General features: G+C 44.4%; 1 protein-coding gene across 1 annotated transcript in view; it reads right to left on the reverse strand.

Moving 5' to 3' along the window:
- Positions 1-16,518, reverse strand: part of STAB2 (stabilin 2) — a 241,210-nt gene that overhangs the window by 46,416 nt on the left and 178,276 nt on the right. The window contains 7 exon segments of the mRNA XM_006871122.1: positions 1,228-1,369; positions 2,953-3,146; positions 6,864-6,971; positions 8,746-8,850; positions 11,849-11,998; positions 14,379-14,505; positions 15,757-15,813. Coding sequence (XP_006871184.1) covers positions 1,228-1,369; positions 2,953-3,146; positions 6,864-6,971; positions 8,746-8,850; positions 11,849-11,998; positions 14,379-14,505; positions 15,757-15,813 — 883 coding nt within the window.

Below are 16,518 nucleotides of genomic sequence, written 5' to 3' on the forward strand. Positions count from 1 at the left end.
TGAGATGCAATCCATACTGAAGATTGTGCTCTTTGATCTTCATCAGTAAATATTTTAAGTCCTCTTCAATTTCAGCAAGCAAGGTTGTATCATCTGCATGTCACAGGTTGTGATAAGCCTGACTCTTAACTAGCCCCAATTAGAGAGAACCAGTAACTGCTCATTTTCTGAACCCCTCAAGATCTTCCTTGTTCTGGTTCAAAGTTATTTTGAGCCCTTTCTGATTTTTCTCTAGCAGGTTTCAATTAGTCGTGTTGCCTGCTCACTAAGGAACTCTGGTAGTGCAGAGCTTAAGCACTTGGTTTGAACCCACCAGCTGTTCCATGGGAGAAAGATGTGCCCGACTGCTTCTATAAAGATTACATCCTTGGCAGCCCAACGGAGCAGTTTTGCTGTGTCCTTTAACATCTCTATGAGTCAGAACTGACCTGACAGCAATGGTTTTTAGCTCTGGTAGCATAGTGGTTACGAATTGGGCTGCAAACCTCAAGGTCAGCAGTTCGAAACTACCAGCTGTTCCATGGGAGAAAGATGAGGCTTTCTGCTCCTGTAAAGATTTACAGCCTCGGAAACCCTGTACAGGGTCGCTATGAGTGGGAACCGACTCCACGGCACATAGCCACCAGCCACCACCACTTGGATTTTTTAGAGTCCTGGTGTGGCACTGTAGGATAACCAATGGATCTCAAGGTCAGTTTGAACAACAAGGTTCGTGGTTCAAACTCACCAGCTGTTCCTTGGAAACTCCCTACAGAGTTGCTATGAGTCAAACTAACTCAACAACACTTCATTAAATTAACATTCAGTATACTTACTTAATTAAATTAAAACTTGAATTTTAATTAAATATAATTGTGTGTTATGATTCTTAGTTTTATTATACCTGCTGGTATAATAAATCTATTCAAATCATTCTTGGAAGTAACTGGAACATATGCTAAGAAATTACTTCTGTATTGGCAGATGCTTCCCCTTTGGTATTTATACCTTCAGCTATGCGGCTTTGATTTAATTCTAGTCAATGGTTATAAAGAGTTACCAAGCAACTTGGGAAAGCCAGGCAAGAGGAAGATTGAGGATAGTAAACATTTGCGTTCCCTCTTGTCCTGTTTGCCCTGCCCTCCTGCCAGGGTCCTCAGCAGTACTGCTGTTTGGTCCCTGTCTTTTCCTTTCTCCTGTGCTGGTCCCTCCCACTGGCCTGAAGACCAACCATCTAGCCACACTGACCCTGGAAGTGAAGGTCGGCACAGTTGGCATCTGCGTGGCATTGTCCATTGTCCTGTAAGCAGCGGTCAATGGGCAGCTGCTCCGGCTCACAGTTCAGCCCGTCTCCCACGTAGTGACTTTTACATTTACACTTGTGCTTGCCCTGTGGGGAGAGAGTGAGAAAGGATGAAAGAAGACCCTTTTGTAGGACCTCAGGACTCCCGAGTGCCCTGGGGACCACCATCCAGCAGAGCATGTCTCCCCATAGGCTCCTGATGCAATGTTGGCATGCTTTGCCTCTCACCTCACCTAGCACCTCCTCAGAGAGCCCTTCTCTTCTACCCTAAAGTGGGGCTCCAGGTCCTCCATCACACTGACCTGATTTATGTAGGTCATGGCTCTTCCGCACTGTGTGTCTTCCTGTGCATTTGTTTCTGTACTGAACATTGTCCTCCTCCCTCTACTTGTCTGAGTTAAGTCAGTTTTGACTCCTAGTGACCCTAAAGGACATTGTAGAACTGCCCCACAGGGTTTCCAAGGCTCTTATCTATGGAAGTAGATAGTCATGTCTTTTTCCCACAGAGCTGTTGCTTGGTGGGTTTGAACTGCTGACTTTTGGTTAACAGACAAGTGCTTTAACACTACTGAGCCACCAAGTCTCCAGAAAACGAGGGACTGTGTCTTGTTTTGTTTTGATCACTGTATCCGGGACTCATGCCACAATACAACAGCTCACAGTTTGCTTTCCAAAACCATTTGTTGACTCAATAAATGATCTAATTTTCTTGTCACAATAACCTCAGAGGTCTTCATTATTATATAAGGCATTTTATTGTTGTTAAGTATTGTCAAGTCAGTTCTGACTCATAGCAACCCTATATAGGGTTTTTTGAGGCGTGGCTTGTGAGTTTGAACCGCCAACCTTGCAGTTCAAACCATCCTTGCCGTCCCAGCACATTATCCCACAGTGCCATACCAGGACTCCATACGCCACTTTACAGATGAAGAAACTTAGGCTCAGAGAGATATAGTAAGTAGCCCAGGCCCACATAACTTTTAAGCCGAGCAGCTAAGGATTAAAGTCTGTCTGACTTCAGGTTCACGTATGCAACCCACAATGCGCATTGTCTTCCACAGTCTTCTCTCTTCCACCTGATAGACTGAACAGTGATTGCCCAAACTGACACTGGTCATGCCACTTCCACCAACTTTTCATTTTAATCAACTTTTTCATTTGGAATGATTGAGATGCAAATTTTTTTTTTTTTTTTTTACAAAGGTAGCAGAGAGTTCACCCAGTTTCCTCTTACATGACCTTAGTACATTTGTCAAAACTAAGAATTAATACTTAGCTAATTCTGTGTGATGCTGTAGGATAAGCACTGGACTGCTAACCACAAGGTCAGCGGCTCAAATCCACTAGCCACTCCTTGGAAACCCTGCACAGGGTTGCTATGAGTTGGAACTGACTCAGTGACACTTGACAACAACACCAATAACAAAATGAACACTGGCCCACTATTAGTGACTAAACAGTGGATTTCATTTGCACTTGACCAGTTTTTTCACTAATGTTCTTTTCTGTCCAGGATAGCACTTTGTGTTTGGCTTCCCAATTTTTAACAAGAAATAGACTGAGATACGAAGAAAGCCCAGGAGGCGGCGGAATGGTGAGCAGGACCCGATACAGGTGGAGAAGCAAGGCTGAGGGCAGCTCCCCGCATCCCCTGAGAAAGAGCAACTCACCGGACCAGTCATCTTGCAGGTGGCATGCTCATGGCAGCCGCCATCGAGACCATCGGCACAGGGGTCTACGGGCGTGCAGCTGCGGCCGTCCCCTTGGTAGTCCTTCGGGCAGCTGCAGGAGACCGTGGTGTTCTGCTGAGAGCACGTGGCAACCTTCGCACAGCCCCCGTTGTTCTGTTTGCAGAAATCCACAACTACAAGAGCAAGGGGCGAGAGGGCTCGGTTTACCCCCGTCTGCTTAACCCGAGTTTCCTATTGGGATAGGGGTTACCTAAGCACCCAGGTACTGGGGTTGGTGTCACCCCACCCCAACTCCAAGGACTTCCTCCCATACCAAATTATATAGAATTCTTAGTAACACTTAATAATCAGTTTCAATCATGGAATAATGTGATATAGTTGTAAATTACTTAAACACAATGTTATTTCATAGATCATTTGAGTATCGACACCAAAATTATTTTACAAAATCTTTCCCTTGAATTACATTATTATAACATTAACTGAACAGAAACCTTTAACATTTTTTTCTCCTTCTTTTCCTTTAATTATTACTTCATTCTCAAAGTTACTGATATAGGTTCAAAATACTAATTGCCACAATATTGTAGCAAAACCACCAGAAGACTGAACAAATCCACCGGTTCTGAAAACACAGGCAGCAATGAAAATAGCTCCTGTTTGTCGTATGTGCAGACAAAACCATGTGGTTTGCAGCATCATTGCAATTAGTAATAATGACAGCTCTGACGCAAGGCCATTCAAAAGTTCAGATTGTAAATTCACATAGCATTTAAGCTTTGTTGTTGTTGGTTAGTGCCTCCAGTCTGTTCTGACCCATAGCATCCTTGTATGGGGTTTCTGAGGAGCAGTTGGTGGGTTTGAACTGCTGACCTTGTGGTTCAAAGCCCAGTGCCGATCCTACAGTGCCACACCAGGAGTCCTCAGAGGTACATTGATACATGTAAACCGGGCTTATGAAAAATGTTTTGTTGTTATAACCATAGGGGTATTTTTATAGCGAGTATCTGCTGAAACTGCACAGAAATTGTATAGACAGTCATTTTGGTGGTACCCGTGGCAGTGTCACTGTGTGCCCAGAGGTGACAGTAACCTCTGATGGCACTGAGACAGTAGACCTGTAGGCACATTGCTGCCCTATGCTAGCCTGTCCTCTCCCTGCACATTGCTGCCCTATGCTAGCCTTTCAAACTTTGATCCCTTTGTGGTACCCTCAGAGACCAGGTCTGATGACGTCTGTCCACCTCTGCTGCTCTTTGTCACAGACCTACTGGGCTCTCCTTTGGAAGTAGTTTGCAAAAGGAGTTCAGTTTTTTTTTTTTTTAATGTTTGGGTATTGTGTATGTGTATGCTGCTGTCGTTGTTAAGAGCTGTTGAGTTGGTTCTGACTCATAGTGACCCTGTATAGGGTTTCCAAGGAGTGGCTGGTATGTTTGAACAGCCAATCTTGGGGTTCAAACCGACAATCTTGGGGTTTAAATTGACCGTGCAGTCCAGCACATAAACCTGCAGTGCCCCACCAGGATTCTGTGTGTTAGTGTAACATTAACTGAGTACCTTGTGAGAGAGACATCGTCACCCCCATTTTACAGTGGAACAAATGGAGGCTGGGAGAGATGAACTGAGCTGATGGAGGTGAAGCAGGTGGTCTGTGAGGGGCTGGGATAGGCTAGGCTCCAAAGTCTATGCCTTCCCTCTGGTGGTGTGTTACCTCTGTGATCTTCATTTCCATAATCTCTCAAATTTCCACCCAATCATGATTAGTCCTAGCCCCAGGAGTAGCTAGAAAGCTACATGCTTGCTTCTTTGCCTGTCATGGAAGCCACTTGAGACTGAGCAAATGAACGTGGGAACAGGAGGCTTCTCTCTAAGGGTGGCAGAGGAGAGATAGAAACAGGGCGTTTGCTGGCATTGCTTCTGGACTGCCTTTTAGCAGCTTGCACACAGCTGGTCTGTAAACCTCATTTGTAAAGGAAGTAAGTATCTCTATACGAGCATGTGATGGTTAATGTTATATGTCAATTTGGCTAAGATCCTCAATGAATTGACATGTGCCCTTCCATAATGTAATTCTCTTACCGTTTGTGATCAGCTGTGAGCAGCCAGTCAGTCAAAAGGGGCGTTTCCTTGGGGGCGTGGTCACATTCGGTACTTAGATGGATATTCTAGCAAAACTCACTCTCTTTTCTCAGCCCTGCGCTCTTCTCATCGTCTGACCTCTGGTTCTTGGCATATTGTTGTTGTTGTTGTTAAGTGCTGTGAAATTGATTCCAATTCATAGCGTCCTTGTATGGGGTTTCTGAGGAGCAGTTGGTGGGTTTGAACTGCTGACCTTGTGGTTCAAAGCCCAGTGCCATGTGATGGTTAATGTTATATGTCAATTTGGCTAAGATTCTCAATGAATTGACATGAGCCCTTCCATAATGTAATTCTCTTCCCGTTTGTGATCAGCTGTGAGCAGCCAGTCAGTCAAAAGGGGCATTTCCTTGGGGGTGTGGTCACATTCGGTACTTAGATGGATATTCTAGCAAAACTCACTCTCTTTTCTCAGCCCTGCGATCTTCTCATCGTCTGACCTCTGGTTCTTAGCATATAAGCCTACAGAAATCTCTGGCTTGCTGCTTGACCTGCAGACTTTTGATTTGCCGATTTATGAAATCCCATGAGCCAGTAGAGGCTGCCAGTCTTTCACCTGATCTACAGATTTTGGGTTGGTCAGTGCCTACAACCACAGGGTGTTCAGCCTGTCACTTGACCCACGAATTTGGGACTTGTCATTCCTCACAACTGCATGAGCCATTTTCTTGAAGTAAATTTCCTCTCTTTATGTTTTTATGTAGACTCCTCATAGGGTGCTCTAGGATAAGCACTGGACTGCTAACCACACTGTTCAGATCCATCAGTTACTCCTCGGAAACCCTATACAGGGTTGCTATGAGTTGGGAATGATTTGACAGCACTTAACAATAACATGTATTTATACACATTTCACTGGTTTTGCTCCTTGAGAGAACCAAAACTAAGATAGAGTATTTTTCATGGAAAAAAGTTAGGAAAGACATGTAGCCAAGACCATTTCTTCTAATACACATTCCGTCAATTTTCTATTGAATCGATTTTCCAGCAGCACCCATGGTTGCCAGGTAAAACTACATTTCCCAGGCTTCCATGCAGCTAGATGTGACAGGTGATGAGAGTCTAACCAATGAGATGAGAGCCAAAGTGATTTTTTTTTTTAAACTTCTAGGTCAATTCTTTAGAGTGAAGGAGGTTTATCTCCTCCCTCTCCTCCTGCATCCTGTTGTTTGGGAAGTACTGATATTAAGTAGGACTCGCACCATCTTGGACCTTCAAAGTGAGTGGATGGCAGACCAAAAAGTGGAAGGAATTTGGGACCTTTGAAACTTTTTGAGGAGAATCTCTGCATTGGTTCTAGATGCTTCCCTCTAAACCATAATGAGAGCTAGAACTCAACACCTGCTTTGCTTACACCATCTTCTCCATGGAGTTAAACCTATATCTAAACTACTACACATAGGCATTGCATTGATTACAGTGGTTTCCACCAAGTGATGAAACTAGATGTACTATTTTCTCTTTTAATATTTTAATGTATTTTCTAAAGTAAGACTGAGTACTTGTAGAGGTAAGCAGAGAAAAAACAACTATACAATAAAGGACATCATAGTTAACAAAGTAATTTTACACCCATGGGGTGTGATATCAGGCATGAGCAAACCCATTTTCAAATAAGGAAATGGAGTCTCCGAACTATTCCTGAAGTGACCTGGGCAGGAAGTAGAAGGGATTTTGACCAAGTCCTGCTCCTGTCCGGTGCCACGCTGCCTGAGCCAGTCTTTCCACCATTCACACACACAAAGAAGACCCACCTGTGCACGTTATTCCGTCACCTTCGTAATTCAGGTTACACTCACACAAGTTGTTCTCCTTACACGTGGCGTGAGCAGAACAAGGAGGTGTACACGCAGGAGGCACTTCTGCAAGACAACAGCCCCGATTCAGCCTGCACTTGTGCTGTCAAGAGTTGGGACCCATTTGCAGGTTTTTCCTAAATCTCACTGATGTGCCATTCTGTTTCTAAAGTTCCCCCATCCCCATCTCAGCTGGAAGATGGGAGTTTTGCCAAGGTCTTCCAACCTAGAGATACTGAGATTCTAGAATTATTCCTTTATATGAATCATTATCTTGATAACATTATCCAGATCAAAATGTAAATATGTTACCTCCGGGGACAACCAGTGCAAACTGTACACCCTAATTCACTTAACATATAGTTCACTAGCAGGGAATCATTGGGCAGATTAGATCTCAGGCATAAGGGAACAGGGTCCAGGGGGAGATCGTTAACTTGGAGGGGAAAATCCATGACCTTCTTCTCGGGGAAACACCAAGAATAGCCAAGTGGAGTTTTGGTAATTGGATAGACTGCAGGTTATGGTGAGTGTTAGCAAGGCCATGGGGTGTCTTGAGGGGAGGAAAAGAGGAGGAATGGAAGCTAACCATATTGTTGGGACTCTTGAAACTTCTGATTGTTATAAAAGTCCTTAAGAGGAGTCTAGTTGTGCCTTTGTGATCCCAGGGAGAATGAAATGCTAACGATTCACTGTTGGTTAACTCAACTCTCAATCTCAGATGTACATCAGAACAACAGGGCTTTGTGTAGGTGCTGCAAGATGAGTAATGATGAGTCCCTGGATGGTGTAAATGGCTAGCAAGCTTAGCTGCTAATCAAAGAGCTGAAGGCTTGAGTCCACTCAGAGGCACTTTGGAAGAAAGGCCTGCTGATCTACTGGTAAACCAGTCACTGAAAACCCTATGGAGTGCACAGTTCTACACTGACACACATGGGTGGCCATGAGTTGAAACTGACTGGATGGCCAATCGTGATGGTGGTGATGATGAAGATTATGACAATGGTGATTGCAACAGTGATAATGGCTGGGTCACTAGGCCATTCCAGAACATAATCTCTGAGCCTCTTAACAGTCCTGCCTCCTGCAAGGATTTTCTTTTTACTGATGAGCCAAGCGAGGCTCAGAGAGTGTGGATGACCTAAAGTAGCGGTGGGGAACATCTGGCCTATGACCTTCTTGGGGAAACACCAAGAATGGCCATGTGGAGCATTGGTGATTGGGTGGAGTGCAGTGTTAAGATGAGTGTTAGCAAGGCCATGGGGTGTCTCGGGGAGAGGCAACGAGGAAGTGGCAGGAAGAATGGAAGTAACCGTATTGTTAGGACAAAAAAATAGTTTGGTTTGGCCCTGACAAGGCAACTGCAGGTGGGACTCAAAATTCTATAAACCTAGAAGTTTGTTCATAGCAACAGAAATGTATTAAGTTATAAATATCCAATTGACCTGTGGCAGGAAAAAGGGTCCCCACCCCTGCACTAAGGCCAATTTCCTAGTAGTATCAGGGTTCAGATGCTGGTCTTGGGGACTCCAAAGACTGTTTCCTCTTAGAACCTTGTACAGAGGGGTCACCCTGCCTGTGCTGGCATGCTTTGCCTGATTTGGTCATTCCACCATTGCACATGCCAACATGCTGATTTCATGGGTTCAATAAGTCTTTTCATCTAGTTTTCCTGAAAGTCACCAAACCTCCTGAAGCCCAGGACCACATACGCAAATCATCGTGTCCCCCTGGAGACAGGAACACTTGCTTTGTTGTTTTCTTAGATGTTACTCAGGCCCGGAGCCTCCATTGGATGTTCTTGGTGTGGTCCAACAGCTGACCATGCCCAATGACTGACCTGTCTGACTGTCACAGAAGCGTCCCGTCCACCCTGCTTCACAGAGGCACTGCCCGGAGCCCAGGATTCCATCATCACACTGTCCATGGTCTGAGCAGCCACAGGCTGGAATGTAAAGTATGACCAGTGATTAGCGATCAGGAATTGAAATCAAGTCAGCCTGCTCACTGTGAATGTTCAGTGCTTATTGCATAGTCATTCATTCAAACATGAAAAACCCAAACCAAAAAAACAGTCGTATTCAGTGCTTATCATGAGTCATACACTCACAGGCATGGGACTGACAGTGAAAAGCCAAATAGATAAGATCCCTCATCTCACAGAAGGAGCTCTGGTAGCGTAGTGGTTACAAATTGGGCTGTGAACCACAAGTTCAGCAGTTCGAAACTACCAGCTGCTCCGTGGGAGAAAGATGAGGCATTCTGCTCTTGTAAAGACTTACAGCCTCAGAAACCCTGTGTAGGTCGCTATGAGTTGGAACCAACTCCACGGCACATAACAACAACAACAACTCATCTTACAGAGTTTGAAGCTTATCATCTAGGATGGAGTCAGCTGTTGATCTTGTAGTGATCAATACAATGAATGCCATTAAGTGCAGAAGGAGAGCATGTCATGGGGGAGAGGGGACAGTGGTGGTTCAGCGGGACAGCCAGGTTTGATTTCCAGCCAGTGGACCTCTTGCATAACCAGCCCCCATCTGCCAATGGAAGCTTGGGTATTGCTAGAATACTGAATGGGTTTCAGCAGAACTTCAAGGCAAAGATAGACCAGGAAGAAAGGTCCAGCCAATGAAAACCACAGTCCTCTGGAACACAGTGGTCCAATCCACAACTAATCATGGGCTGGTTCTCCAATCGGTGGAGAAGAGTAAACTCTTCAGAATAAGTACCGATGGATTCCACCCCTTCTTGCTGCTCCAGCATTCCCATGACTTCATCAGCTTTCACCTGAATTGCTACTCGAGCTTCCTCAAAGGCCGTCCTGACTCTGCTCTTGCCTCCTACGTGGAGTCTCCCCAGAGAGCTGGAGCGATCTTCTACAATCTGCCCAGGCCCTCCCCCAGCTTGTGATTCTCCTTTGGTCACTCGTCACACTGAGAACAGATTCTGAAGACTCTTCTCTGACCAAGAGGCTCCTTTGTGATCTGGCCCCGGGACACCTTTAGATCTCATTTCCTTCCTCTCTTCCTCTCCCTTGCCCACTCTGCTCAGTCTCGTTGGCCTCCTAGCAGTTCCTTACCCACTAGGTCCACTCCAGACTCAGAGCCTTTATACTTGTTCCTCTCCCTGCTAGGGAAAACCATTCCTGTAGTCTCCACTGTCAAGTACAGTAGCCACTGACCACATGTGGCTATTTCAATTTAAACTAGTTACAATGAACAAGATCTCCAGAGCTCACTGGCCACATATGGCTAGTTACTATCCTGGACAGTGGAATTGGAGTACATTTCTAGCATTGGGGAGAGTTCAACTGGACAGTGTTTTGCTCAGTATTCTCCACCGGGCTCCCTCATCTTTGTGAGGTCTGAGACATCTTTAACAGGACACCTCATTTTATTCTCGATCCCCTTTGCTTGCATTCTTTTTCTTTATAGCTGCAACAACTGTGTTTCTTTCTATCATTTTTATCCAGCTCCTTCCTTTGAATGTAAGTTCCTTGAGAGCTGGAATTTTTTCTTTCTTTCTTTCCACCACCCATCTCTGTAATTTAGGACAATGTTGTTGTTATGTGCTGTGGAGTCAGTTCCAACTCATAGTGACCCTGTACAGGGTTTCTGAGGCTGTAAATCTTTACAGGATCAGAAAGCCTCATCTTTCTTCTGCGGAACAGCTGGTAGTTTCGAACTGTTGACCTTAAGGTTCACAGCCCGATTCGTAACCACTACGCTACCAGAGCTCCTAATTTTAGGACAATACCAGACCTTTAAAAAGACACTTAACCACTTTATGCCTCAGCTTCCACATCTGTTAAGTGGGGATAATAATAATAGTGCCTGCCTCAAAGGGTTGTTATGATGAAGTGAGCAAAACCTATATGAGGGGTACATAATACGTACTTACTTATTCAGTCAATCATCAAATAAATAATGATAGATATTATTTATCAGATAAATGAATAAATGCTAGATACTGAACTCCTAAGGCGCTCTGGTAGTGTAGTGGTTATGAGTCAGGCTGCTAAATTACACGTCAGCAGTTTGAAACTACCAGCCGTTCCACAGTAGAAAGATGAGACTTCCTGCTCCCATGAAGATTTACAGCCTCAGAAACCCCATAGAGGATTGCTATGAATCGGAACTGACTCCACGGCACACCACTGCCACTACCATTGGGCTCCTAGGAATGCGGGTGTGACACTGGGTTAATGTACTGGACTGCAAGGTCACTGGTTCAAGATCACCAACTGCTCCTCAGAAACCCTATACAGGGTAGCTATGAGTCCAAACTGACTCAGCGGCACATAACAACAACAACAACAACATTGGACTCCTGGTGGGTCACTATAGGATAAGCACTGGACTGCAAACCACAAGGTCGGCAGTTCAAACCCACCAGCTGCTCCTTGGAAAACCTACACAGGGTCACTATGAGTTGGAACCAACTCAACAGCACTTAACAATAAAAACAACAATAGTAGTAGTAATACCTGTTCACTGCCACTGAGTCCCTATAGGAGAGTGGAGCTAGCTGCTCCTTAGGGTTTCTGGAACTGTGACTCTTTATGGGAGCAGAAAGCCTCATCATTCTCCTGCTGAGTGGCTGGTGGGTTTGAACTGCCAACCTTGTGGTTAGTAGCCCAATGTATAACCCACTGTGCCACCAGGGCTCTGTACTATGGTAAAGATTCAAAAAATATCTGTTGGTTGAGTGCATGAATGAATGAATGAATGTTGTTCAGCAATAGTCCACCATGATGGCTGCAGGAGAAGTAAGTCTCTTCCAGAGGTGAGTCTCTTCCAGTGGATGGAAATCTGGCATACCCAAGGAGGAAAGACACGCAAAGGGCAAGCAGATGAGAGATGGGTGGCCGGGAAGATGAGGACAGGGAGCACACAGCTAAGCCCAGGCTAGAGCACAGGGAAGGAGGAGGCAGCACATACGTTGACAGTCTGGCCCGAATCTCCCTGGCCAGCACAGCTCACACGCCGTCCCATTGAAGCCGGTGTTGCATTTACATTCTCCTGTGGCCCAGTACTCATCCCTGCAGACACCTCGGTTATTGCATGGGGTATCTGGTCCTCCGGGGCAGGCTGGAAGAGATGAAATCACAATGACTCAACAGTGGCTTCCTACACCTTTGGAAACAGCTTGGCACCTTTGGAAATGGTGCTGCAGAATCTGACATCCATTAGCCCCAAGGGACCATGGTCCTGGGTGTTACTAGATATTTAGGGCAAGCCACTGGCTTGTGGAACATGAGGTTAAATGACTCTGATATGATTCTCCCGTGCCATGAGAATACATTGACCCACACACTCGAGGGTCAGGAGACCTGGATTTGAGTAGATTTGGCTGAGTGATGACTTTTGGACTAAATAATAGCATGAGGGCAATGGTTGTTCAGTGGTAGAATTCTTGAGTCCTGGCGTGGTGCTGTGGGTGAATGCGTTGGGTTGCAAAGTCGGTTTGAACCGCAAGGTCGTCAGTTCAAGCTCACCAGCTGCTCCTCAGAAACCCTATACAAGGTTGCTATGGGTGGGAACCGTCTCAACAGCACTTAAAACAAGACGCAAGAGATTAGGGTTCGATCCCTGTCCAGTGCACCTCATGTACAATCACCACCTGTCTGTGACTGGAGGCTTGTGTGTTGCTATGATGCTGAATAGGTGTCAGCAGAGCTTCCAGACTAACATGAACTAGACAGGAAGGCCTAGCAAACTGCTTCTGAAAATCAGCCAACAAAACCCTATGGACCACAATGGTCTGATCCGCACCATTCATGGGATGACATACGACTAGACATTGCTTTGTTCCATTATGGATGGGTTCCCCAGGAGTTAACTGACTTGATGGCAGCAAATGACAAGAAGTAACAATGGTGCTGCTGATGCTGTTGATGCCTGTTTGACCTAAACCGCAGTGTTCTTGTGAGGATCAAATAAGGTCATATAACTGCGAGCATTTTGAAAATATAAAGTGCTAAACAAATCCAAGAGATGGTGCTAATTTGTGAATGGTGTCCACGTTAATGATGGCAGGTAGAGACTCTCAGCACGGAATTTTCTCGTCTAAAGCAGGATGGATGGAGTACGGAGGGGAGGGTCATGACCAGCATGACTTCTGGACATAGACGGTGGGTCCTTGTGTCTTATCCTTTCTACCTCGGTTTCCTCATCTGTTAAATGGGATAACCATAGAACCTACGTCCTAGAGGTTGTTGTGAAATGAAATGATTGATATTTGTGGATTCTTGTTATTCATGGCAGATAAGTTCTATAGTGTTGCCATGAGTGATGAATTCATGAATACCCTATATAGGGCTTGGTATTCATGAATAATTCATTATTCATGGCAACACAATAGAACTAAGTGCAGGTTCTTACTATATCATGGACTTTACATAGCATCCAAAATGAAACATTTGGTATTTTTAGCACCATGGGAACATATACACTATAAGGTTAAGCAAAAGAGTCAGACATACAATTTAATTTGTTATAGTTAAGTACCATCAAGTTGGTTCCACCCCTGGATCTCAGGGCTGGGGAACGTCCGGCCCACGGGTAGTATAAGGTCGTATAAGGGCTGCCAAGGCAACTGCAATTCCAACCATTACACTGTTGTTGTTAAGTGCTGTCGAACTGTTTCAGACCCGTAGCGACCCTGTACAGGGTTTTCGAGGAGTGGCTGGTGATTTTGAACCATGACCTTACAGTCAAACTGACCTTGTGGTCCAGTGTTTATCCTATAAGTGTCACACCAAGACTACAGCCATCACATTAAGGATGAGTTAATGGAGTCCTGGTGTGGTGCCGTGGGTTAATCCACCAGACTACAAAGCTATTTGAACTGCAAGATCAGTGGTTCAAGCTCACCAGCTGCTTTTCGGAAACCCTATACAGGGTCATTATGGATTAGAACTGACTCGACGGCACTTAAGAACAATTAAATGTTTGACCATATATGGCAAACTAATTTTTAAGTTGATAATTTTGTATGGCCCATGAATGATACTATAAATTTTGGCAGAAAAAAGGTTCCCCCCTCCTGCTGTATATGGTTTCTGAGGAGCAGCTAGTGGGTTTGAACCACCAACCTTTTGGTTAGCAGTCCTATGCTTATCCTATAGCACCACACCAGGACTTTTAACTCATCAGAAGGTTTGGGAAAGGAGGATCATAAACATAAACTTCTATTCAATTCACAATAAAAACTAAAAAAAGAAAACCAAAAAATTCTATAGTAAAAAGCAAAATGTGCCTTACCCCCCCCCAAAAAAAAAAAAGAAAAGAAAAGAAAAAAATCACAGAAGAAAAAAAAGGTAGAAAATTCTTCAGAAAGTTGCTTTTAGGTTGGGGACATCGTTAAGGGACGTTTCCCCCACCTTTGTATACTTGTGCGTCCTTTCAAAGACAACGCAGTGAGTGTACAATCCTTTCAGAATCACAAGGTGGGTAGAGGAGTCCTCACCTTGGCAGTCGCGCCCGAAGTACCCCTTGCAGCACCGGGGGAGTTGCACCACCATGACGCACTGCTGCTGGCAGCCTTCCAGGTTCTTCTTGAAGGGCAGGTTGTAGAGACACTTTTGCTTCACACCCTAAAAGACACAGAGTGAGCCATCCCTCAGTATTCCACCCAACACACAGGCTCCTAGTCTCTAGTCTGCCACCTAGTGTAGGATCATGGATACTGCTCACATTGAAAATAAGACTTTGAAGACTCATTCTAGAAGGCAATTAATTATCTTCACAGGGGAGGCAAGAGGAAAAGGTGAAAGCACAGTTATAGGGGAAGAGGGAAGTGCCAGAGCTAGATGCCACCAGAAGATTTCTTTCCTGTTTTAGGAGAAAGGGCTCGCTGACCCTTACAGCAGATTACAAATTGTGTGGATGCCTGGGTGCCACGGCTTCCCAACATGGGTACCCGTAGTACCAGTTGCCGTGGAGTTAATTCTGACTCTTGGTGACCCATGTTATGTCAGAGGAGAACTTTCCTCCAGAGGGTTTTCTATGGCTGGTTTTTTTGGAAGCAGGTTGCCAGGCTTTTCTTCCGAGGTAGCTCTGGGTTAGTAGCTAAATAAATTCATCATTTGCCCCACTCAGGATGCCTCCTATCATGAAAGGTAACGTGTCAGGAGGGTATGCGTTTTGCTTTGTGGAGGTGTGTTTCTTAGAGATTTTACTTGGGAAGAGCTTGGCTTTAGCTAATGTGTAAGAAAGAAACACTGGCTATGTACAGACTCTGAATCCACATTTAAAAGGTACTTTTCCTGATAACCTCATGCAGAATTGTCATTATCTTCATTTTACAAAGGCAGAAACTGATAGACTATGTTGACTCCAATGTCAAGGGCTTACCGCGTTCAGGGCTTTAATCTAGCTTTCCTCTTGACTAGCTGTGTGGTTTATGGGAATTGCTTAACCTCTCTGAGCCTCATTTTCTCATAAGTAAGATGGAACCAATGATAACTTCCCTTGAGTATTATAATGAAGAACAAGACTGATGTCTATAAAGGCTTAGCATAGAGACTCGGGCTTGAATAGCAGTCAACAAAATATAGCCAATTTTTTTTTTTAATGATAGCTGTCTTTTAAGTCCCTTCTAAGTTTATAACCTTATGACTTTTCTAGATAGTTCCTGGAAGATAGGTATTGGGTTGGTAGGTTGCCTGGGTTGAGAATGTTCATTGGCTTGATCGTTGAGAAAAATGACATAAATTATGGTTACATAAAAATTATTACATCAATTAAGGTTTTATAAATACACACACACCTAGACCAGAAGACTGGGATCTGCTAATGAAACAAATTTATTACTGTCCAAACAGTGTTACTGAATTCATAATTACCCTTGATTTGCTCTCCTTCGGGCAGCGAGGAGTATTGATACAGCTCCCACAATCCCCCTGTTATGAAAGAAATGAAACACTTTAACAATTAAGAATAATGGAAGCCACAAGAAAATGCTCTTGGTTAATATCTCGATGGGTTGACTAAGAACTCAATGAATCTTGATTAAGGTTGGGCTATGATTGAGAATATGAAAATCAAATATACTGCAGAGTTCTGAAGGCCTGTCGTGGATCTTCACTGCTTGCTGTGGTTCTTTGAGGGCCCAGATTCACTGTTATGCAGAGCGGTATCTAGGCAGTATTACGCAGACCTATCGTAATAGTGGCAGTGGGAAATGTGGATATCCGCATTTGGTCCATTACATGCTAGCTATGATACTTTTAGCTAATCACTAGTACTGTTTTATCCTTAGCTTTCTGTTCTACAAAGCAGGGATGATAATTCTTACTATTTGTTTGTCAGGGGATTGGTGGTAGTGGTGGTGAGAATGATCAATTAAAAATACATGTGAATATACTTTGGAAATTATGAAGACTACAATCCCTACAGCAGAAGGTACAACTGGTTTCACCTCTTACTTTGGCTGACAGATCTCCTAAAATTTGGGGGGCATTGAGTTTCTACTAAATGTAGCTCCTGATCTCAACTGATCTTAGATTTTGCCATGGAAAGTCATGTCATCTCTCTGAGACTCAATTTCCAAATAGACAAAAGTGTTGATATAACTGTTTCCAAGATTAGTATGGAAGGAAAAAGTA

The sequence above is a fragment of the Chrysochloris asiatica genome, unplaced genomic scaffold (genome assembly GCF_000296735.1).
Source record: "Chrysochloris asiatica unplaced genomic scaffold, ChrAsi1.0 scaffold00160, whole genome shotgun sequence".
Classification (NCBI taxonomy): Eukaryota; Metazoa; Chordata; class Mammalia; order Afrosoricida; family Chrysochloridae; genus Chrysochloris; species Chrysochloris asiatica.